The sequence below is a fragment of the Exophiala aquamarina genome, assembly GCF_000709125.1.
Source record: "Exophiala aquamarina CBS 119918 chromosome Unknown aczIA-supercont1.12, whole genome shotgun sequence".
Lineage (NCBI taxonomy): Eukaryota > Fungi > Ascomycota > Eurotiomycetes > Chaetothyriales > Herpotrichiellaceae > Exophiala > Exophiala aquamarina.
In genome coordinates this window covers 370,119-392,929 of record NW_013550576.1, presented here as the reverse complement: position 1 = coordinate 392,929, position 22,811 = coordinate 370,119, and the positions used below count along the sequence as shown (strand labels likewise).

Sequence of the window (22,811 nt, the reverse complement as noted above, 5' to 3'; positions counted from 1 at the left end):
CCGTATCCCATCGACTTGAGGGTCTGAACACACTGCTCAATGGCTGTGATTGCAGAAGGTGCTCTCGCTGGTGGGGACGCAGGGGCATACGAGTGGCGACTCGTGGGAACGGTTACAGTTGGCCGAGCAGGTCTTATTGTGTAAGACGATAGATCTGATTCGCTGCGTTCCGGTCGGACAGAAGCGTAGGTCATGGTTCGCGGTGTCATTGCTGCGGGTTGCATAGGGCTTTGGGATGGTAAATTGAACATTTGCTGATGAACCAAAGTGGACGGTATTGATGGTGTTGCCTTCATGTGGAAGCCAGATCGAATGCTGTCTGGCTTGGGAAGGGGTGATAGAGAAGGCAAGGATTGGTTCGCGGCGCTTCGGACATAGTTATCCCACAAGGTCGGTGCTGAAGAATTGAAAGCACCGGCCTGGGATTGGGGTTTGTAACGTTCTGTGTGATGGACAGTGCGACTGCGCTGCGGGAAGGCACCCGGTATGTTTGGGGTCTCGAATGCCGATCTGCCAGTGGTATTATCATGCGCATGCTTCAACTCTGGTTGTGATCTTTGAGGGCGAGGTTGAAGGGAGGGGAAATTAGCGAGTGGATCAAATGGTCCATTAAGTCTTGCAGCAGGGTTGGTGCTGGAAACAGTCTGGTGTCTCCGAGGGAATATTGGCGCTCTTGAATATGTCTCACTGACAGGGCTGCTAAGTCTGTCAGAGAGAGGTTGTACAGGTGGGTTATCGTCAGGACGGGGGGCGTGAGAGGAATGAGCTGGAAATGCTGTTCTGGTGGCTGGTATGGTCACCTGGGATTCCTGCGAATCGCTGGGTTTTGGCTCTGGCCACGAACCGGGCAGAGGCGTTGGAGACCAAGCTGAAAGCGGACGATTCTGGTTCTTGATAGAAGGAGTATTTGTGAATTGACGTGGAGACTCTCGGTTCGCATCCTCGACACTAGGTTCCTTGTACTTGGTTGGCTTGGGTGCAGTGCGAGAAGTAGTGGGGCTTTCGATCTTATCCGGTATTGCTGCTGGAGGTTGAAGCTTTGTGTTGGATCTATTCTGCTCTTCGAACTGGTTGATGGTAGGGAAACGGCTCAAAGCAGAGACTGCGGCAAGAGGATCACGGTTTGGCGAATGAGGGTGGGCCTTATCATGAATTCCGCCTACACTCTTCGCTTTCCGCAACGAGAGTAAAGGGGGATAACGGGTGGAAAAGTCCGGGTCTGACGATTCCCAGTCAAGAATAGATCTTGCAGAGTCACTCTGATACGACTGCTTATTGGTTGGATGGTTTCTAGGTGGAGCGTAGGTGATCATTGGTTTTTGAGCCCAAGCATTGAAGGAAGCAGGGGGGCCGAACGACTTGTCTGCAAAACAGGTGTTGACACTTGGTGGTTCAGTGGACAAACATTCAACAGGGGCGGCCGTGTCGTTGAAGCTGACCCTCTTTGAGGCGGTTTCTGGTTTTGGAGATGCCTTTGCCTGTTTGACGGGGACTGATGCTTCTTCAGAAACTATTACCGTCTTATCTTTCGGGTCTTTATTCTTTTCAAGCTGCTCATCGATCGAGTCGAGAAACTCTCGGCTCATTTGTCCAAGTTCCGACCAGATTCCTTTGAATCCAATCAAGACATTCTCGATAGCGGTTGTGTCAGATTCAGCCGTCTTCTCCGCAACTTTCCGCAAACCATCAGCTGCCGTCTCGAGGAAGTCTGCAAGAGGGCCAAGCTGGGTTTGAATGCCTTCACAGAGACTTCCAAAGGCCTGGTCTATGTGAACAGTAATCTGCTCATGAGCAGGTAGGTCTGGCGACGAGGGAGACTCTTTGGTAGGACTAGTTGGGGGTTTATTCTCAGCATGAGACGAACTTGGCAGGGGGTCAAGAAGTTTTTCTGTCTGAGATATTGTCCGGATGGGAGAGATTGGAAGGGCAGGCTCCAGGGAGATCGGTAGGACAGGTGATTGCATTCCTGCAGTGTTGTCTTTTACGGGAGCTTTCTCCCGCAGCCTCTTGCTTGAATAGGCCTCATGGTCTCTCCATACAGCCAGATTGCCAGCGGATTGCCGAATGTCGAATATGTGCATCATCTGGTTCTCATTGGAGGCCGAGGTTGGGAAAGGGCAAGTAGGCCGTTTGAAAGGCTCATCAAGGCGTTGCTGAAGTTCAAGTGAACTCCCGACGGTGATGAGTTCGCCATCATCGTCGTCAAGATAGAGCAGGGTAGCATCGGGTTGAGATCTTATTGTGGTGTTGTACTGACGACCTGTAATCTGGATGACGCCTGGAGCAGTCTCTGGGCCGTTTAGCTCGCGGATGCCGAAGGCAGGGAGGAGAGGAGACGGAGGGCGGTTCTCGTCGGACATGACGGTCCCGTGTTCACAGGAGCAGAATTGATCTCGCGGGCTTTTTAATTGAGGATGAATAGTATCAGAGTGATCAGATGCGGGAGGATAGAATAGGAATGAAGGGTGAGGTGTGAGTGTAACAAGGCTGCAGTCGCAACTGCTGTGCCACCGGGTGCCCTGAGGGATGTATCGCGGGCAATTCCAGGCAGCCGAGTTAGCCTAGTGCTGCGCACTACCTGTGTTAGTACTAGCTTGGTGCGCATGGCAGGAGGACTAGCTCCACTAGGGCCAACCCCGCATTTGTAGCACCATCGCCATACAGCGCTCGTACAAGTAGGTTACCATCGGTACGTTACGCCCCCAGGTACTCCGGACGGAGTACGGAGTATTAGCATCAAGGTCACTAATTAACAATTACCTTCTGGTACCTAATTTTGGGTGCAGTGGCACCCACAGTGGTATGGTATCATAAACGTCAAAAAAAATAGTATTTCCAATTACTTAGGTAGCTAATACCAATCACTCATTCAACGCCAACCTTTCGCACAATCTGTTAGAAAGCTGCTACAACCTGCTATTAGTACAGTGGAAACCTTCCCGTTTTCATCCTGCTCTTCCAACCAAGAAAGCCCGCCATACCTTCATCACAGCCAATAGTGCGTTGGTTGGCTCGGCTTCCTGGTCTCTTCCGCTCACCTTCCAGCACAGATATATTACACTATAGGGAAACCTGGGAAGTAGCAAAACATGCATCAAGAAGGCAATCGTCTGAGTCCACACTCTCCTCGTGAATCTGCAACTTCTTTATGCCCAGGGAGTTGTTAGTCGTATGCACATCGTTGTCGTCGTCGAAATCTCGGTGATACGTTGTTGCTGTGCTTCAAGTAGCATTCATGTTGTTACAAAGTGGGCCATTCCGGCTTTACTTCTTCCTCGCAAATCGTTTGTTGAGCAGCGCCAGCACTTTTGAAACATCAAATTGGACATATTCGAGATCAAGATCATCTTGTCCATCTTTCTGCATCTCAAGTAAATCATCGAGTTTGAGATCCAACTCCAACAGACCACGGGCACGCCCTGTCTCATGGGTCAGCAAGTTGAATATCACGGAATGGTGGGGAGGGATAAAATCTAACCTTTGTAGTGCAAGCTGATAACAAACGTGCCTGCCAGTGGGCTCCGGAACATGAAGAATATATTTCCTCTTCGATTCTCAGGAACATTACTTCTCGTAATCACGCCGTCTTTCTCTAGTTGTGCGTGCGTGAACTTGTACGGCCCAAGCTCACGGACTTTCTCAGCCTTACCCCTTCGTGTTCCTTCTGACTGACTTCGAACATTATGAAGGTAGTTCTTGTACGTGTCAAGTTGTGATAGCAGGTAAGCGTTGTGATCTCGGATGGTCTTGTAAACATCCTCTAGCTTGCCCGTCTCCTCCACGACCTTCTCTCGAAGGGAGCCTAGGTGAGCGAGCTCTTGCTCGACCTCGTCACGAAGGACGGCATAGTCATCCCCTCGATCAACGGCTCCCATCTCTGATAACTGGGTTAGTAGTTCCATGCATCGGATGCCCTTACGGACCATAACGGCGTCATTCTTGAGAGTCCCAGCCGCTTCTGCAATACGGTCAAGTCGGAGTGGTCGCCGCATGACGTGCGCATTTTGTGGCAAGCTGCGCATTATCTGGACAAAGGTACTCTTCGCTTCCATGAAAAAGATCTCTTCCTGCGTGATGTCTAGTGCATGAGTGAGGTCATCGAAAGAGGCCTCCCACTTGCTATACAAAGGGAGATTAATTGCCCTGTTCTCTTTTCGTGGCACTTGTGGTGGTGCAGGTCCAAGCTCCTGCAGCAAGATGCCTAAGTGAGAGGAAGGATCCTTGGCTAGCTCGGTAGTGTGCTTTTCCAGGAGAGCATGTGTCGCATAGACCTCGTTCAAGCTTATTTGAAGCTCAAGATCACGCTTAGACAGAGCTACGTAGTTGTCCATTTCTAAGCTCTCGTAGAAATCCTGCACTTCGCACAGGTCAAGCATGAACTTGTTGCATCGATCCTTGTTCCGCTGAATGAAAGGTTGGAGCTTGGCCATGTATGGCTCCTTTGCATAAGATGGTTTGTTTGCTAAGTTTTGGAGCATTTTAGCGATGTATGTCAGGGTCCGCTTTGGCTTGTCCTCAGGCACCCTTTCGATAAGCATGTAAGATTTTGGTGTGACTATGGCTGGGTTGATGAATCGCAAGAAGAAGAAACCACCTATCAGAGTACAGATGGATTGATCCTGGGCATCAGGGTATTTTCGGCGTGAAAGGTTTCGGATTTGTTTGCATATCCATCGAATGCCGTAAGGTGTATCTTCTAGACACTCGATGATGGCGGAGAGAAATCCCTCCGCGATCTCGGTCAGCATTCTCAGGCGCGGAGCAATGATGGCTTGAACTTGGATGTTCTCTGCTGCGAACTCAGCTGTGACAGACCTTGGCAAGTCATCAGGTAAGACTCCCGCATCGTCTTCGATTTGCTTGACCATTGCCTCGTATACTTTGAGAGGGTTGATTTCAAGGTCGACATCGCTCAGTTCAGTCAGCGAATTAATTTTTTCAGCGAGAACTTCTTTGAGAAAGCTCTGGCCCGGGCCTCTCCTTGTATAGGTAGTCATCATCCTTGAGACCGGGGTGTTTTGTCTTAACAGAGACGAATACTCTGGCGTTGTCTCGAACTGATGGGTGAGAACTGATTGAAACATAGTCAGGAGGAGATGCTCTTCTCGGCTCTCGTACTGGTTTCCATAAATTGTGAACATGACAGTTTGTAAGAGTGAATCGATTTCCGCCATAGTGACCAGGCGGCAAAGGTGAGCGATGTGCCTGGGCTCTGATTGAAGCATGAAAAGCAGATTGCCATATTTTTGTGTTTTCTCATCGTTAGGGAAGGATCCTTCCTGCAGCTCGGCAGCCTCATCGAGGTGACTGGCCACTTCGTTTTGCTGCATGCAGGTCAGTAGCTGTTCTTATGAATGTGTTCTCGTATCGACTCACCTCTTCCAGCGCCATTCTGTTCTGGATCAGAAGCGCAATGCGGGAATCGAGATATCTGACGTCCTTTTCCAAGACAAAATTCTTTTTGGATTGATTGGAGATCTTTCCTTTAAGATCTCTTAATGTGCGTTGTGCTCTTGCCAACTCGTCGCTGATTTCCAGGTCCTTATCCTTGGCACTCATGCTCACATACAAGGCAGTCATACTGACACGCTTGCTCTGTCGGAGGGATCGAGCGCCATCATGACTGGAATAAGTGTTCTGGCGGCTGACGGGCTCAAAGGAGGAATTGGTCGAGGTCGAGGCTCGAGAGGAAGGTTGCAGCATTGTTGCGACCGACATGTCACTATTCTTGTTGCGCTGAGTTTTGGAGCGTTCTTTTGCGCTGGAGATACGTCTTGGGACGTCGGTACGGCGTGAAGAGCTCATCGACTCGTCAGACGTCAGAAATGGGCTGATAACAAAATATATATTGGAGCCTCGGGGGTTGTGACGTTGGTCGTGTTTCAGAGCTGACTGCAGGACTGTCGCGTACAATGCATTCCACACGGATCCAGGCAGGCAGAATTGGAATCGTGGGCTTGCAGCGGAAGTGGTCCTAAGATTGGATCGGAGGTAATGGTCCTCCTTAGGCAATGCGACCAGGAGAGGAGGCGGCTGAGTTGTGTGTTCCTTCTCAGGAGGAAACTGAACAAAAGGCAGCAGAGACTCCACCTGAGGGAATTCCAAGTGATCTGAGGGTGAATGCGGCAAGCAATGAGGAAGCGTTGAAGAACTGGAGGGGCGATTCTCAGGTCTTGGAGGGAGTATGGGAAGGGATTGGTGGACAGCGCAATGTGTGAAGATACAGAATGAACAGGGCCGTGTTGAGAAGTCGGAAAATCTGTCGAGGACTAGGTTGGGCAGCAGAGCAATGCAATCGAATCGTTATCAGCGCGGAGACGAGTTGTTGGTGAGATATATGGCTCCTGATGGCTGGAACAGGGAGGTAAAGGCTTCGGAATGGGCGAACCGTATCGCGAGGGCCGTGGTTACCAAGGAGTCAAAGGATCAAGCAGTCAGGAACCAGGAACCAACAGCGAGGTTATGGGCGAATGAGGCAGAGCAAGACTGCGACTAGCTGCGGGTTGGACTTGTAACAGTAGGGAGAATGGAGGGAAGTGCAAGGCGTTGTTGGACAATGATGGGACATCTAGCCCCGTTGGTCAGAGCATACCAGGGTGCAGTGCAGCTTCGTTTTGACAGTCAGATAAAGAAACGCGTGGAGAAGAGGCGAGGGGATGGATGGAGGAGGAGGGCTGCGGTGGTTGAGTGGTGGTGGTATGCCAGTGGTTGTGCAGCTCCCAGTGGGTGGATGCGTGGATAGGGATTGTCGAGGGAGGGAAGAGAGGTGGAGGGAGGGACGAGTTAGAGAGGGGACACGGCCCTGCCAAGTGGAAACCTGCTGCCCATTGCGGGTTTGACATACGATTGAGCTGGGGGGGAATGTCCATTCGGCACCAAGAAAAGGACACTCAGTCAGGGGCATTGAACTCAATTCTAGCCCAGAGCGAGTGGAAAAGGGAAAAGACAATCCCGGGCAGCGGCAGCAGCGGCCAGCAGGCCCCCAGAACAGGGACCAAGACCACAACCAGAGCCCATCGGGGGCTGATCCCTGTCAAGGTCCCTTACTGAGGAGAACCCTCCTGGGAAGGGGAGTCCCAGTGCCCCCAGACAATCATCACCAAGGAATCATTCATTCTTGCCCAAAGCCATGGGTCGAAATGACCCACAACATTGAGCAACACCCGGGTGCCAGCCTAGCCGCCGCACCTGAGAGACTAACCTAAAGGACAAGAAATATAGTCAATTGTTCGTGCTCCCGGTACGAGGACGGAGGACCAGCACGTCCTGCATCTTGATTCCTGACACATAGAACTCAATTCTTATTTTAGTATTACGAGTATTATTTCAGGCCGATGTGAGTGCAGGTACGAGTGGCCGAGTGCCCCGGTACTCCGTAGACGACAGGCGTTCCATTATCATGGGCAGGCTGCTGTGTGGATGGACGGACAGACTGTCCTATATCAAAGGGAAGGGGTGTCTCAACAAGCATCCAGGCGAGGTACTGCAGCGTCATGGGCAGGAAACTTACATACCCTAGTAGCGGATCGAGCTTTACCTTCAACTCTGTGATCATCACCACAGCACCTCCCCTTTGTTCCACTTCCGGTGGTCCACTACATGGTTAATCATTCGGTACAGAGTACTCCGTATTGACGTTAGACGAGCTCGGTCATTGACTGTCTTCCGATCACAATCTACACATTTCAGTTTGGCCGGCAGGTAAGATAGAAAGTCTCCGGTGAGATGCAAAGGAAAATGCCCCGAGGCAGCTGTCATCACCAGTAAACCCGTCAAATGCCATCTCGTTTATCAACGAGCTTGGGCCAACGTGGCGGACGGCTCTCCGCTAACCAACGTGTACAGAGTACGGAGTACAATGCTCTTCCAACCGAAGACAACGGAAATGCTTGTGTCTGCATGCCACGAAGATTCGTTTCTGAAAAGACAGATATCTACGCGGGGCACTGCACCATTGCTTCCCTTCATACGGCGTTCCTCAGGTAGTTCTTTGGCGCTAACCGATCTGACGACAACAACTCCCACTCTCAAGCAATCCTTTCAACTGACTAGCAACTACAAGTACATACTTGGATCGCCAGACAAAGGCCATGGCATGGCATGGCTCGTCGATAGTCAGATGAGCCGCCCCGGCCTAACGACAGCCACTTCACAAGCCCGACGTGGAGTACGAGGATAGAATGCAGGCACTTACAAACTTTGACCTTTCTTATTGGCCCGAATTGCTGAGTTTCACACATCAGTCATTGTGGAGGACGTCAAGTGAAGCCAAGCGGTTAAACCTTGAGAGATGAACCCCTGCAGCTTCTAGTTCCTAGCTTCATGTCCCTGATCTCCTTCGCAACAACTCTGCTGCACGTCTCAAACACTCGAATTGAAAATCGAAACTCAGGTGGGGTCTTCCTTCGCTCTCGCCCGCCTCACCGGCCATTCCCATCATCGACACCTTGAGTCTTGCTCGCAGAAGCCACTACATAGGCATCGGGGTCTCGGGTCTCGGGTCTCGGGTCTCTGCATGGAATGTCACGAGGTCAAGACTCAAAAGATGGCCTGACGAAAGGAGCCAGGTGGCTGACGCCTCTTTTCCCACATCGTCCTTAGGCCCATGGGCGATGCATCTTAGGTATCGTGGAAGATGCACTTTGGGAAGGCGGGGTACATCATTGACCCTCGACAAATTACCTGTTGCTGCAGCCTGAAGAAGATTTCTCAAACAACACGAACGAGTCCTACGAGGTGCCCCGAGAAATTTCTGAGTGGTACTCACCCCTTCACTGTCATGGATCGTCAAAATATTGACAATCATGTAAAATTGAGCCTCTACTTCCTGTCCTCCTCGTACGACGAAAATATGATGGAGACATCACTCGAGACGAGCAGGCTAGTGGATCGGGCGTCTGAGCGCATCCTGATCAGGACCTTGTCTCAGCACTTCATTTCCAAGAACTGCAGCATTAGCGCCTTTGTCGTAGATCTTATCAGGACAAGCGATATTTGACAGCAAGCTCTCTCCGCATCGGCAAGACCCAGCAGGCTGAGCCGCCTTTTTGTCGAGATCAGCTTTTGACATCAGAGCTTGCGCAAGCTCTGATTGCTGTCACTGCATCGAAGGGTTGGCAATCAAAAAGCTCTTCAGGTGACAACTCATCCCTGCTCCTGGAGGAATCCTAACGTACAATCAAATTTGAGAACCTGCCTGCCGACTAGTTAGTAGTAGCTGTTAGTATAAGATCCAGACGAGATCGCATCGTGCGCGTGCGCATGGGCGTGCGACGGAGTGGCTGCAGCTCGCATACGATCTATCACGGATTCACGGCTCACGGGAAGCTTGCGTGAACAGCTGAGGGTCAGCAGACACATGGCGCACTAGCTAATAGTGGGTTTTTTTTCTCTCTTGAAGGTGCGATCCCATCCTACGAGGAAAGAGAGTTCATCGCCGCCACGAGCGGGAACGAACATCATCTTGTGGGCGTGGCAGGGACCGAGCGCCGCGAGCGGCGACCGAGGTGGATGGAGACGTTGGTTCTGGTCCTAGCAGAAACCACAAAGGCCGCCCTGGGCCCTCTGTAATCCTTGGCAGGCACCAGGCACCAGGTACGTAGGGACTCGACGCAAACGCAAACACAACCGAGGCCACTGAGGGCCATGCATACCAATAATCTAAAACAATAGCTTCACAGCAGACGCAAGAAAAGTATCGTACGAGTAGACCATGGAAGATTGTATTGTCTTGCCACTACCGTAGCCTGGGTGGCACGCTGTGCTTAACAACCTGAAATTAACAGTACCTTCGGTTCGATTTGAAGAACAGCCAATTATTTCATCCAGGCCATCCGACGCCTGTTGGTGTAGCGGGCGGCACAAGAAATCCAATATGGTTTACTACGTATTTGCTCCGTATGTCTTGCACATTCGTCCAAGCCAAGTAAGCGTGACCTGTGCTCGATCCCCTCAGGTGTGTGGGCCATCAAACACGTTTGAATTGTTCCTACATTCCCCCCAGAGGCTCAACGACAGCAGGAGGTCCAAAAGTGCAAGAGGCTCCTCTGTAAGCCAAATCACCCTCCCCAGGACCAGCACATTTTCCTCCGGGCTTGTCAGCTTTCACTCAAACTTATTTCTCAGATTGTCATATTTGCTCTCAGGATAATCCAGACAATTTTTGACGTCCTCCACCCTCTTCGCACCACCGCTGTGAATCAAAAACGCCTCGATTAAACTGCCCGAGCCGACCGGCTTATCGCCCGAAGACTCCCAGAACATGGAACCAGAGAGGCCGTGGTCTCGCACGAAGGCAGCTTTTTGCGCCACAAGCTGTGGACTGTCGTAGCTGATCATCGTCTGGGTGGACGGATCGTAACTCCAACTGGCGCCAATGTGTTGGTCATGATACTCGCTGCTGCCTGGTTTGGGCAGTGCCTTGTAGTCCCAAACGCCTTGTTCCCAGCTGCCTTCGCCGACACCGTTGTATGGCTGCCCAGGCCCAGACGTCGATGTGAAGGTTCTCCCGTACAGTGGCATGCCCAGCACTATCTTGGAAGGGTGGACGCCGCGTCTAGTATAGTGCTCGATGGCGGCAATCGTACTGAAGGGGGTCGCTTCGGGGTGTGACTTTGATGGGAACAAATTCGCTTGATGTCCTGCGCGCTGATCCCACGATCCAGCATAGTCATATGCCATCAGATTCCAAAAGTCAAGTAGGTGATCCATCTCGGGGATTTTCAACTTCTCGAAGTTTGACGCTCCAGCGGGGCAGGCAACCGTCAGATAGAAACGTGTATGTTCCTGGTGATGAGGGTGGTGGTGGTGATGGCGTTTGGCGGCAGCTTGATCAAGAGCCTGTCTGGTCTCCTGCAAAAGTTTGACAAAGTCTTCAGCCTCAGCCGCAGATTTGGGATATTCCCAATCAACATCCAACCCATCGAATCCCAGATCTTCGAGTAGTCGGACGGCGGATTCTGCGAATTTCTTCCGTCCAGCAGCTGTACTGGCAGGCTGGGCGAAATTGGAGGAGTACGTCCAACCACCGATACTCAACAGAATCTTGAGGTTGCGATTTTTCTTCTTCTGGAGGAACAACTGCTTCACACAGCCATAGACATTGTTGCCGACATCGTTCCAGCTGTCACCGTCGTAGTGCTTGTCCGTATCCGACCAAGGGTCCGTGAGATAGACCTCGCCGCTCTCTGGGCGAACATTGGCAAATGCGTAGAGGACATGCGTCAGATTTTCGGCGGGAAGATCTTGGGGATGGTGGTTTCGCCCGTACGGCGCCCAGTTGACATAGTACACAACAGATCGAATTCCGTGCCCACCGCCCATGATGAAATCAGTTAGTTCGGAAGGGGAGTATTGGATGAACTCTGCAAGGCAAAAATGAAGGCAAAGAAAAGAGGCAAATATAGCAGAAGCAAACAAGTTCATATTATTGAGGAGTGAAGTTGGGACCAGGGACAATTCATATCTTGTTCACAGTCAGCACGTGCAGGGACAACGCAAACTTGACCAATTCAGGCCTGGGGAGGGCCGGAGGGCGGAGTCAACCAGGTTTATCACTTTGGAGGTTCAGCTGCTGCCTCCCTCATCTTTACGAGGAACGGATGCAGGAACGCGTCTGCCTGCGACGATGAAGCTGACCATGTCCACCGTAACGATTGACTGGATGGATAATTGGGGTTTCTTGGGCCTGGCAGGGACACGTCATTTGGAACAACATGTCACCGCAAAGAAACACGCGCAGTCTATCGGACCCAGAAGAATCAAATGATACCCGCAGGAAGCGGGGGCCGAGGCAGTCAGTGGCTGGAGATTTGAGGCGTCAATTGTGGCGCAGAGCCAGTCATCCGAAAAGGCAAGGTCGTATGGGGGAAAACGATTAGGCGAATCGGCCTCGGCAATATATCGAGCCTCACGTTGAGAGTAAGTCGTTCGTCAACGAATGCTATCCCCAGGCCCATCTATACAAGTCTCTCACATCCACAGTGTGACGTTCCGTTCTGGCTGAGCATGGCCCTGGAGATCCTCTTCTTCGGCGCTGGCGCCATTGGAGCCTTCTATGGCTCCCGAATCGCCCTGGTACCCAACACCAACGTGTCAGTAATATGCCGATCGAACTACGCCGCCGTCAAGGCTAACGGCTTCAAAGTGACCTCGCCGCAGTATGGAGAATACAAATGGACGCCGACCAGGACGTTCAACTCACCTGCCGCCGCCCGCAAGAGCGGCGTGGCATGGGACTACGTCGTTGTCAGTACCAAAGCCCTACCCAATGTGTCGGACGACTCGAAATTGCTTGAAGGGCTCATCACACCCAAGACGGCGATTGTTCTGGTCCAGAACGGCCTGGGTGTGGAAGAACCATATGCCAAACGGTTCCCGGAATCGTCCATCTTGAGTGCGGTGACGATCGCCTCCGCCGCTCAGCCGAGCAACGGCCACATCAAACACAACCGCTGGACGAGGATCAACATCGGACCATACCTCTCCGAAACAACGCCCGCAGCAGCGAAGGAGCAAGCCACCTCACGAAACGCAGTCCTGCATGAACTCCTCCTGCAAGGCGGCATCAAAGACGCTAAAGCCGACACGCACGAGAAGCTCCAATGGGTGCGCTGGCACAAGATCGCGATCAACGCGGCGATGAACCCGTCGTCCGTGCTGTCAGGCGGCACGCCCAACCAGGAGATGTCCAACGACCCGGAGCTCTACCGACACCTGAAAGGCGTCATGGACGAGGTTCTCGAGACCGCTCCAAAGGTGGTCGGCACACCACTCCCCTCCGAGTTTGCCACGTCGGAGGCTCTGTTACGCTCCACCCAGAAGAATTCAAGTGGGAGTAAGCCCAGCATGGCGCTCGACTGGGAGAGTGGGAAGCCGATGGAGCTTGAAGTCATCCTGGGTAACCCCATCCGGCTGGCTAGGGCCAAGGGCATCGAGATGCCGCGACTCCAGAGCTTGTACGCACTGTTGAAGATGAAGGAGTCGAATCGGATTGAGAAGGCGAGAAAGGCGAGTAAACTCTAGCAGGCGCCCGCTTGTTAAACATACATAGACCACGAGAAATTCTGTCTTTCGCATGTATATACATCTAAACCAGTGGCTGTCAGGGCTTCATTTTTCACTGCTACTCCAAGTGCTTTAATATATGTATGTAATTAGTCAGCGGTGAAGGCCGTGCACATCAAACAACCTCCCAACCTAACTAGTAATACAGCCCATACTTATATCTGATTTCGATGGGCTTCTTTCCTAACCACCCCACGCTCTTCATACATCCGGTATGCTATTTCAGCTCCCCCTCGCCCTCAATAACCTCTTCGCCAAAAGGCCCCTTCACAAATCTCTGCGCGACCAGATCCTTCCCGAACTCCGGTATCCACCTAGCTTTAAAACTACAGAATTGTTCCTTCTGAGGTGACCAATCGAGGCCCGCTCGTTCAAGAATGCCCGCGGGCACGCTGATGATATTTTCATTCAGGGGCGTGAGGGCCGATATCTTGGAGCCGCAGACCTTGCAGAATCCGCGGCGCAGAGACACGCCCGACTGTGTCTCGTGGTCGTCGTATATCGTGATGCTCTCTGATCCCGTGTGTAGAGTGTATTGCTGTAGAGAGGTACCCCGACCAGCAGGGGGCACACGTTTAGCCGAGTGTCACCGCTAATAAGACGAATACCAACTCGGAAAACGGAGGGGGACGTCGTACGTCAAGGAAGAGGGGAGGATGGGAGAACTTAACTCACGCTCTTCAAGAAAATGCTTGCCGTATGGAACATGCTCCCTCCTTGTCGTCTTCCATAGTTGGATATCAGAGTCAGCCTCCTATTGACCCGGAACCACATGCCCCTAGACAAATTTCGAAGTGACCAGGGAATGGGAATAACAGCGGCTCAAACAACAACCGCTGTTCGCGAATGGCATCCATGCATTTCGCTGCTCTTCTCCACAGTTTGGAAACGGGATTTATAGCATTGACTGGTACTCACTTGCAATTGACACAGTGGCAGATGACGTTATAGATTGGCGGGCCAGTCACGTTGAAAGTGACGGCACTACAGAGACAACGGCCACTGTCTCCTCTGTCCTGCTGCAGCCCGTTCCCACTCTGCGTCTCTTGAGACGTTGACATTCTGTAGAGAGCTGCGATCTGTGGAGCGCGTGTATGAGAGGAGCAAGGGGTACCAGAGAGCTAGGAAGGAATCTAAGCTTGAAGTTGAAGGACAATGTGTAACACAAGTAGCAACTAGAGCAAGAGATCACCCTTGGGAGGATTATAAGAAAGTTCGAAACATGTCGTCTTGACTTGCAGAAGTGAATGTCACAAAATAGCGAAGTTGAACCCTTCTTCTCGCTTCAGAGTGTCCCGGTTTCTTGCTTTGCCGAGGGTAGTCCACCTCCACATTGGATATCCCACCTTTCATCCCAACTTAAGTCAAGACTTAGAGTCTTGAGTCAAAGCTCTGAGTGATTCGCTTCCTATATCCCTTGAAAATCCATAGGAGCTTCAGACTCTGTCGGTTAAGCTTGGTCGGATTCGTACGCGCCTGAGTGACGAAACGATGCTCAACTTGATCGTTGACGCAACATTTCGCTGAATCAAGCCGATGGGGTAACCAGGCAAACAGCTCATCATTGTTGAGCCAGTACTCAAGAAGTAGCGTGCAGAAATACAAAAGTCATGAATTTAAATACCTAGCTGCTCCTTACTAGGTCGAATTGTCTAGGATGTCTTTGATGCGCTCGACAGCGGGGCCGGCGCGACCGCGAACCAAGTGCTGGCAACAAGCGTTGCTCCCACAACCCATGCTGGAAGCCAGATGCATAGAACACCGACTGGTACACCCCAACTTCCCCAAATGTTCCAGCCAAAGGCAAGCCGTGTAAGCCATTCGGCTAGCCCGTTGTCCTTCCCCAGGAAAAGGGAAATATAGACGAACAATCCGGTGGGGCTTAAAATGGTGAGGATCGAGTACTGAAGCACTGCTAAGATGGGTCTTCCGTGCGTTCTATCTACGAAAGCCAGTGGCACCGACACAATGCCCAAACACATGCTCAAACTGAAGTTCAGAGTTGCGAGAACGGTGAGGAACAAGCCAAGCACCAATAGACTGAGAGATTTAATGAGAACATACTGTTCGTTTAACAAATTAGAAAGAGATGACGTTGACTGATTTTGCGGAATTCTTGCCAGGCTTGATGCCAGTAACACTGGTAAGATTGGAAGAGTCATTGACAAAATGGTGAACGTTGAAGGCAGCGAGTTCGAATTGAGTGTGGTTAGGAGGTATAATGGACCAAGCGAAGCAAGATGAATTCCAGTCAGAAGTGTTATTGGAAGAACAAGCTGCCTGTTGGTAGGTTCGTAAGTACTCTGAGGTTTTAGCTCGGCAGCAAGGAACGAAGTATCCTGGTCGGAGGACGTCTTCTCACTTCGGAGGACTTCGACCTTGCCCTTGTCACTTCCCCTGGGATTCGCAACCCGTCGATAGCCACTTAGAACCCAAAGGTGAATTGCCATCAGGGTATATGATGCTGCAATGGCCATAGCACTGGGAAGGTAGGTCCCAATGCTGACAAAACGGTTGCATTGCATGAGCAAGTAAAAGAAGAAGCTCTGGTGCAACTTTTCTAGCAGGTTATTCAGACTTCGACAAATACTTTCAATAGTACGTCCAAATGCCATCTCATCTTGCCAACCGTCTCCGATCGCAGTCAGGGTGATAGCATCGATATGATAACTCATAAAAGCAGAATGTGGGCCAGTTGCATGGCCTAATGCTTGAGATGACATCCCACGGACTAGGGTTTCAAGGCGGGCAGGATAGGAACTTTGGCTGTCATGTTGAGTGTAGTTCTGTTGAAATTGTATTGTTGTGCCTATTCCCATTTGACCTGTTGAGATTGACACTGCTGTATTGAATAGGTCGAGGTTTGGGAGGGCGCCGTTGATGCCATCGTAAGCAATGTGTAAGTTTTCAAATCGGTGTTCAAAAGGATAGTCAATACAAACGGCTCCTTGCAGAGCACCACTCTTTAAAGACAGATCTTGGACAGAGTTTGGATCATGGCAAGAATGGTAGGCGTCTATCCAAGCCTGAGGGCCAACAGAGGAGTCCGGAGTAACAAGGAAGATGATGTCTTTCGACCACAGCGACCAACGTTTGAAATAGCGAGCCAGAGAAATCAAGAGTGTTACCCCGTTGGCGTTCGAGGCATTTTCAATGTTCTCGAGAGCGGCAAGTATGACAATGGCTTCCGTACCATCTCCGCGTGGGGCTTGAAGAACAGCGTGGACGTTCTCGCCCTCGTACACCTGTCCAGACGAAGCGAAAGAATAGCGTTGTCGAGCGCTTTTGAGGCCAGCACTACGGAACAGGTCTTGTATCTTTACGTTCCTCTTGTCCTCTGCCGCTCTGATCTCATCCCGGCTGAGGGTCTGGTTTGCGTCTGGAAAAGGCTGTAACGCAGTGTCCAATTCATGTCTGTATGCTCGGAAGACATTTTGTTCGCTCCCACCAAAATAGGTGTGGACTTGTCCCGGCAATAATGCATTCTCGGATATGTATGTTTGACGAGAGTACTCATTGAGCGGCAAGAGAAGAATCCACGCAATACCTCCCAGAACACAGAGAAGCGACAAAACAGGGGTGATGCGCAGCAGGCGAGGGTCGTCCTTGCGAAGGTTAGAGAGGGCGTTCCCTAGAGGTCATGTGAGCGATGAGATAGAGATGAAAGCAGATTTTTGAAGTACATACGTAACAGACCCATTTTGAACTCGCTCAACAAGTTCCTACCTCACTGCGAGCTCCTGCTGGTGGGGGCCTGTAATTGTGGTGTATGTGGCTGCACATCTAAACAGAACATGTGTACTCGTCCAGATTTGGAGTAGAACAATTTCCCCGAATATCAGGCGCCGACTGCAGCCTGGACTATAGACGTCACGTGGATTACTAATGCTTTGTTGCAGTCGAGATGGCAGGGCGAAGTCCTCATGCTTTAGACATTATTCATGGATTCATAGTGGCTATGTTATACATATAGGCTCCGAATAGATGTAGCGGCCCAAGAAAGAATATATCCAAGAAAATCCCCAGGGCCTAAGGTCCAAGCCTTTGACCTGGGCCTGAACTTGAGCCATTTCCAATCCAGCCGAGTCCAATAGGGCTCATATGTTCACCAGGCCCGCTTGTTGAGCTCGAGGGAAGAACGCCATATCTTCCATATGTCTTCTGGTCTACAGAGACATAATGCGGAAGTCGCCCAAGTAAATTCAGTTTTCCCTCAATCCACCGCAGGACTTTCTCCGGTGGTGCTAGAAATCGAATATAACCGAGACCCCCTTATTGATGGTTAGTACAGAGCCCAATCCGGCCAGTGGTAATACTCCAGGCTTACATAGATAGCCAGTGATGCACCCACTAAGATGGCCCAGGAAGGACGTGTTGGGGATCAATATCCAAACAACCACCAGTAAAACAAGTGGAGTTATCCATGTTGGGATTTTCTGTCCAGCGATGCTGTTCGCGGTTAAATCCGAGGTATACATATTCAGGCCACAACGAGACTTACTCTAGGTGAGGGTTCGCCCGATAGGTCTTGATGGCTTCGGATGCAAGAAGGAGAAATACCCATATACTTGGATCATTGTCAATCTTAGAACCATGTATGAAGTCTTTGTCGCACATACCTTGCACCCAAGACAGGAGTATTGTCTCGGAGTATCACATAGTCCAGAAGCAGATACAGAGCCGCAGGTATCTGACCCAAAGCTGTCACAGCATTAACATCTTCAGCCATGCGTCCAAGTGCAAGTTAGAGCCACTCACGTCCCATAAAGAGAGCAATGCTTGTCAAAGTGCCCCATTCGGCCTCGAACCTTTCCAGCAGCGGGACCAAACAAATGGTGTCCATCAACATGTGGAAGAACCCCAAGTGGATCAAGGGGAATGTATTCAGTCTATACATGCTACTGAACCCGATCTCTTTAGGAATCAAGGCGCCCCATTGGATCACACTCCAGACTGTTTGAAGCTCGAGGAGCCAAAAGGCAAAGATGGCGAGGAGGATGAGGCGTGTGAAGAGAGGTAGTCGGAAGACGTAGGTTCGCAGACGGGCGGGGTTGAAAGAGGGAGCTCGGAAGGGTAGATTGCCTATGCTAATTCTCGCAGGAGGCGCCATTCTGGCGATCACTCGCTTGATATCCTGTAGTTGAGTGGGAGAAGGTTTTGGTCTCGATATGTGTCTCGAGTCGAAACGACTTCAAAGCATATGGTGATCAGGCAATGCTTATAGTGGAGTGTTCTAGAAGGCTTCAGCGGCATATTAATTCGTCAGGTGCCATCATCAGTATAATTGTCGGTGAGGCTGCGGATTTGCGATGGTCAAGAAACAAGTTGAGTACATTTCCAAGTTTGCTTTTGGAGTTGCGGAGAAAATGTGATGATGCTCCTTGCGTTGCCGCCCCCTGATTTCCGCCCCATGCCGGCCTTAAGGGCAACTCCTCCACTCACCGTAGAAGTTGACACTCTTCAAGTTAATTTACCTTATTAATCAGCAGCCTATGTCCACCTCACTCGGGAGTCGAGTCTCCATAACCTCGTTCAGTGGAGGTTGTCCAACTATTTGGCCTTCTTGTCCAAGAATCCATCCCATACTCCAACCTTCCTACAAACTACTATAACTCACGAAACTACCGGTCTGCTTGACCGCCTGTTGGATGCAATGTTCTTTAACCTTTATTATTAGACCTACTAGGTCAACGATCAATACGTCTTACTCTGGAGTCTATCAATAATAAAATATGGGTATCTTCCAGCGCCGTCGGGTGCAAGACACAAGGCGCCTGGGTATAGTGCAATAAAATCAAGTTTGCATATCCTCCTCATTCATTAGCATTATCAGGGACACACGGTGGTGCCGGATGGGGTCGTCAACAGGGCGTCGCGCGCAGGCCATGCAAAGGTTGCTCCAGCCAGTGCAGCAGAATGATCGTGAGAAGATGATTAGCCCCAGGTAGATATTACTTCCTCCTTTCTTTTCGGATGTCGTCGCTCAATAAGGAGGTAGGAAAGAGTTTAGTATCGAACGGAACCGGGGGTTCTCTTGAGCTCATTATGTGTGGCCCATCCCTTAAGGGAGAGCACAATGATTTCATAAGCCATGATGAGTGCCGTCAGGCCCATGACAACAGTGAAGACGAACATGGCCATGAGATCCGCTGACTCCATATAGTGGATGACGTCCTTTGTGCTGGCCATGAAAACAAGACCGCCTGAGATCAAACAGAATGCCGAAACCAGCTCGGTAGGTGGGCGAGAGGGGAAGATGGAGGTTGGTGGCGAGATATAAGTGAGGACGTAAGTGGCAATGCGAGCAAATGCAAAGCCAACAAGCAAATTGCCCCATTGCTTGTGAACCATCGTCGACACGACCGATGCCTGGTGGTGAGAGGACATCATCACTCCAAGCAGGAGAATGATCAACGCTGGCAGCGGATTCAAAGACGTGCCATACGTCTTTGGTGGACAGCGCAGTTCATGTGCATCACCCGGATGTATATCTGCTCGCTCTGGCATATTTTCAACAACGACATTGAGGCATCGTCGAACGGCTTGGGATTCGATGAGCATACCACACTAATCATTGATGTTAAAATGTGGGTTAGGGACGCTTTCGATTCAGTTTCACTTACCAGCCCGCCACCAAAGAACATGATGGAAATGGAGACGTGCTCCAGATCCTGGGCAGTCCATTCACCGCCCCAGGCAGCAAGATGTTCTAGGAACACGTTGGTACAGCCATAAAGCCAGATGACGAAGGACTCGACGAATTCAGCCGATGGAATTCTGGCCTTCCAGTGGCCAACCTGGCTGCGGACGGGCTTGTGGTTCCAGCTCCATCCTAAGTCGGCAAAACACCCCATCCAACGTCCCAAGGTAAGCAATCCGTACCAGAAGAAGATTCCTCCCTTGACAAAATGTGCCAAACCGTTGAAGACGTTCTCGCCTCGCTGTGAATCATTAGTCTTCGGTCTGGAGTCTTTGACCAGCTAGATTGCGACTTACAAAAATGCCGGCGTATGTCACACCACCGCTCACTAGCGCGATAAACCCGAGAATGAGGATGGTTCTGTCGATGATGTTGTACACCAATTGTGCTACTCGCAAGATCTTTTCCGACAGCAAATTCGGAACTCGCGCAGAGAGAAATTTGTCCAGGTGGCTGATGCGAAACCAGCGTGATCGTGGAGATTGAGACGACAGGGGCAATCCGGCTGCCACATCGTCCTCTTCCTCATCGTCTGTATTATCCGCAGGCAACGGCTCGGGCTTCTCGAAACCGTCAAAAGTGTCCCGTCTATTTGGATCAATTGGGGAGTTGTCCCTGCTGTTCAATGTCGAGGATCGCTCGGTCCCTTGACCGCTGTCGCCTGACCAGCGATAGTCGGTATAGGGCCGCACATTATGTTGTGAGATGTTCTCCACAGACATGGGCAAGAAAGTGGCTCGCTCAGTAGGTGCGCTCCTGGTTTGCTTACGTCGGCCGGAGTAGGTGAACAACAAACCCATGGCAACTTGAGCAGTCACGATCCAAGTTGCGATCCAGCCAATCTTGTGGTGAGCATTGTTCTCATACAGATCTGGGGTGTTCATGTTGTACACTGTTCCAACCAGGAGACCAAGACCATTCAGCAGCAGGAAGAAGAACTGGGTTGGCAGGGCAAATCTGGACCTGGCGACGCTGAACATCACGCCTGCACATGTCAGTAAGCCCCCTAGAAGGTTATGTCACCTTACGCACCTATGGGCAATATGAGAAACCATGCTGCCACCATCAGCACGATGTGAGCCACCATGAGCCTCCCATACGAGTCGAGGCCATAGTAGCTTGGAGCATCATAGTTATTGATCTCTTTCGAGCTCGGCTGCTCACCATGCCCCTCAGGCTTGTTCATGTCACCCTTATCCATGCCATTGTGCTCATCGTCGCCATGAGCTAGTACGATTGAGACGAGACTTAGCAGACCTGCTGCTATGGTAATTCTGGAAAGCCCCATACGGTAGCAGGGCTTTGAGGGTCTTCAACCAGCTTTGCGGTTACACCGACCACGTCGCACAGATGACGCGATGAGCACGGGCTTTTGGGCGCTGGAAAGACAACCTGCTGAGGGAGAGAAGGTTGGAATGATCACAGGGATAGATAGTACAGTATGGAACAGAGTGCGGACCGGATCATATGACAGGGCAGTTATGAATGAAGGGTGGAAACGCAAACTGTATCAGCCAGGGAGAGCAACAGAGAAGACAAACACACAAACCTCATGGCGCCCGTTAGGTGATTAATAAAAATACCGCGGGCCCAACGCGAGCCATCGGAATTTGCTTGAGCGAAAGCACGATGGACCAGATAGGTCAGCAAGCAGCACACCCTGACAATTGTGGTATGGGCGATGGGTCATGGCCCATGAAATGCAGCCCTTGGTGACCGGATTTCTCGGATGTGCATGTGTTGGTATCGCCGGGTGGGACAAGAAAGAGCGTCGACGTGGTTCCTGGACGTCATCACCCTGATTGGCGGAACGTTGCGGCGAAAACTCGCCAAGCGCGTTGGGGGCTCTCTTGCGGTCATTTGGCCTCTCACGTTTGTATTTCGTCAGACGAGGGCCTTTCCTTCCTCCGTCCGAATGCTTTGAATCGTGTCTTGCCAGCTCACACACCTAACAAGTGAGGCAAGCACCCCATACACCATAAACGGTACGACCTCCACCATGGAAGGCTCCACCGGTACGGCGTCACTCTACCTAGTTACTTGATACCGAGTCCCTCGTGATACCCAGGTATAGAGAGAGTACGCAATACGTTCTGAGTAATTGTGGTGGATCAATGCAAGAACCCTCCGGTTAAGATCCCTTCCGCACTGCCCTGTCGCCTGTCCATAATCAACACGCTTGTGCCCAGGACCTCTGCGTATACGTACTCGTACATAAGCACTGGGTTTCCTCCAGGCTCCAACGAATATTCGCCGAGACTTCATGTATTCCTAAATCCTTATTCTGGCCTGGGGGGCCAGGAACGCCGTCGTATATTCTGTACCAAAACCTAAGAATCCAATATTCTCACACCGTGCCCCGTCGCTCGACTCGGTACGGTCATCGATGCTTGTTTCTGAGAGACATTAGCTGATCTCTCTCACAGAGACCTATCACAATCCTATTGAGAGCAAAGGCCTTCCCATCGGCGAGTGCGGAAGCGGTATTACGTTTCAGCTTCGCTCCGTAATGATGTCAGTCCATACCTTTCCGTCACGAGAAGGCTGAACCTTTTCAACGAAGGTTCATCCTGCTAGAGTGGAGGTTGTTGTGTAGTACTACACTGCATATCTTACAGCATCCTATCTTCTCCCATGACGCTACTATTGTGTTTGTAGCAGAGACTAGGACTAGTACGGGAGTAGTCCAAAGCGCATGGTTTCTTGTGGACAGGAAGGACGGAACACTCAGGCAGCAGTCGGCCTTTGGCCACAGGCGGCTTTCCGCTCTTACTGTGTGGAATCTGTTTGATGCGCTTGCCTGACCTATATCTTTTACAACGTAAAATACTTGTAGATGGGTCTACCTCTCATGAATCTCAAAGCTTGAGATCTATAATATTGTCTAGATCGTAAATCTCACGGGATTGATTCTATTCACCCCACCAGGCCACTCACGCTAAAGCCTGGTGGTGAGATAGGGAATACGGGGAGTGTTCCGAGAGGGACTGGCAAGTTGACAACGGCCTGTGGGCCTAAAAATCTTGCCAGTGTTTTCAACACAGAG

The 22,811-nt window shown here is 51.0% G+C and overlaps 8 protein-coding genes across 8 annotated transcripts; 1 reads left to right on the top strand and 7 right to left on the bottom strand.

The window, feature by feature from the left end:
- Positions 1 to 575: 575 nt before the first annotated feature.
- Positions 576 to 2,363, bottom strand: A1O9_10141 (uncharacterized protein; the record flags this gene model as incomplete). Its single annotated transcript, XM_013400876.1, has 1 exon — positions 576 to 2,363. A coding segment is annotated over one exon (1,788 nt), but the record flags the coding sequence as incomplete, so codon positions are not given.
- A 901-nt stretch (positions 2,364 to 3,264) lies between these two features.
- A1O9_10140 (IQ domain-containing protein containing GTPase activating protein) lies at positions 3,265 to 5,718 on the bottom strand (the record flags this gene model as incomplete). The annotated part of the gene is made up of 3 exons (XM_013400875.1): positions 3,265 to 3,419; positions 3,479 to 5,324; positions 5,377 to 5,718. 3 exons carry the CDS (start codon positions 5,716 to 5,718, stop codon positions 3,265 to 3,267), a joined length of 2,343 nt encoding a protein of 780 aa, XP_013256329.1.
- A 4,386-nt stretch (positions 5,719 to 10,104) lies between these two features.
- On the bottom strand, positions 10,105 to 11,322 carry A1O9_10139 (chitinase; the record flags this gene model as incomplete). The annotated part of the gene is made up of 1 exon (XM_013400874.1): positions 10,105 to 11,322. The coding sequence occupies one exon, from the start codon at positions 11,320 to 11,322 to the stop codon at positions 10,105 to 10,107; it is 1,218 nt and encodes a 405-aa protein (XP_013256328.1).
- Positions 11,323 to 12,006: 684 nt separating this feature from the next.
- On the top strand, positions 12,007 to 13,023 carry A1O9_10138 (2-dehydropantoate 2-reductase; the record flags this gene model as incomplete). The annotated part of the gene is made up of 1 exon (XM_013400873.1): positions 12,007 to 13,023. The coding sequence occupies one exon, from the start codon at positions 12,007 to 12,009 to the stop codon at positions 13,021 to 13,023; it is 1,017 nt and encodes a 338-aa protein (XP_013256327.1).
- Positions 13,024 to 13,282: 259 nt separating this feature from the next.
- On the bottom strand, positions 13,283 to 14,126 carry A1O9_10137 (uncharacterized protein; the record flags this gene model as incomplete). Its single annotated transcript, XM_013400872.1, has 3 exons — positions 13,283 to 13,603; positions 13,741 to 13,843; positions 13,984 to 14,126. The coding sequence occupies 3 exons, from the start codon at positions 14,124 to 14,126 to the stop codon at positions 13,283 to 13,285; spliced, it is 567 nt and encodes a 188-aa protein (XP_013256326.1).
- A 591-nt stretch (positions 14,127 to 14,717) lies between these two features.
- Positions 14,718 to 16,765, bottom strand: A1O9_10136 (uncharacterized protein; the record flags this gene model as incomplete). Its single annotated transcript, XM_013400871.1, has 2 exons — positions 14,718 to 16,696; positions 16,753 to 16,765. The coding sequence occupies 2 exons, from the start codon at positions 16,763 to 16,765 to the stop codon at positions 14,718 to 14,720; spliced, it is 1,992 nt and encodes a 663-aa protein (XP_013256325.1).
- Positions 16,766 to 17,094: 329 nt separating this feature from the next.
- A1O9_10135 (glycosylphosphatidylinositol transamidase) lies at positions 17,095 to 18,175 on the bottom strand (the record flags this gene model as incomplete). Its single annotated transcript, XM_013400870.1, has 5 exons — positions 17,095 to 17,336; positions 17,393 to 17,514; positions 17,567 to 17,632; positions 17,685 to 17,766; positions 17,824 to 18,175. The coding sequence occupies 5 exons, from the start codon at positions 18,173 to 18,175 to the stop codon at positions 17,095 to 17,097; spliced, it is 864 nt and encodes a 287-aa protein (XP_013256324.1).
- Positions 18,176 to 19,071: 896 nt separating this feature from the next.
- A1O9_10134 (uncharacterized protein) lies at positions 19,072 to 21,053 on the bottom strand (the record flags this gene model as incomplete). Its single annotated transcript, XM_013400869.1, has 4 exons — positions 19,072 to 19,632; positions 19,689 to 20,006; positions 20,062 to 20,750; positions 20,798 to 21,053. 4 exons carry the CDS (start codon positions 21,051 to 21,053, stop codon positions 19,072 to 19,074), a joined length of 1,824 nt encoding a protein of 607 aa, XP_013256323.1.
- Positions 21,054 to 22,811: the final 1,758 nt, after the last annotated feature.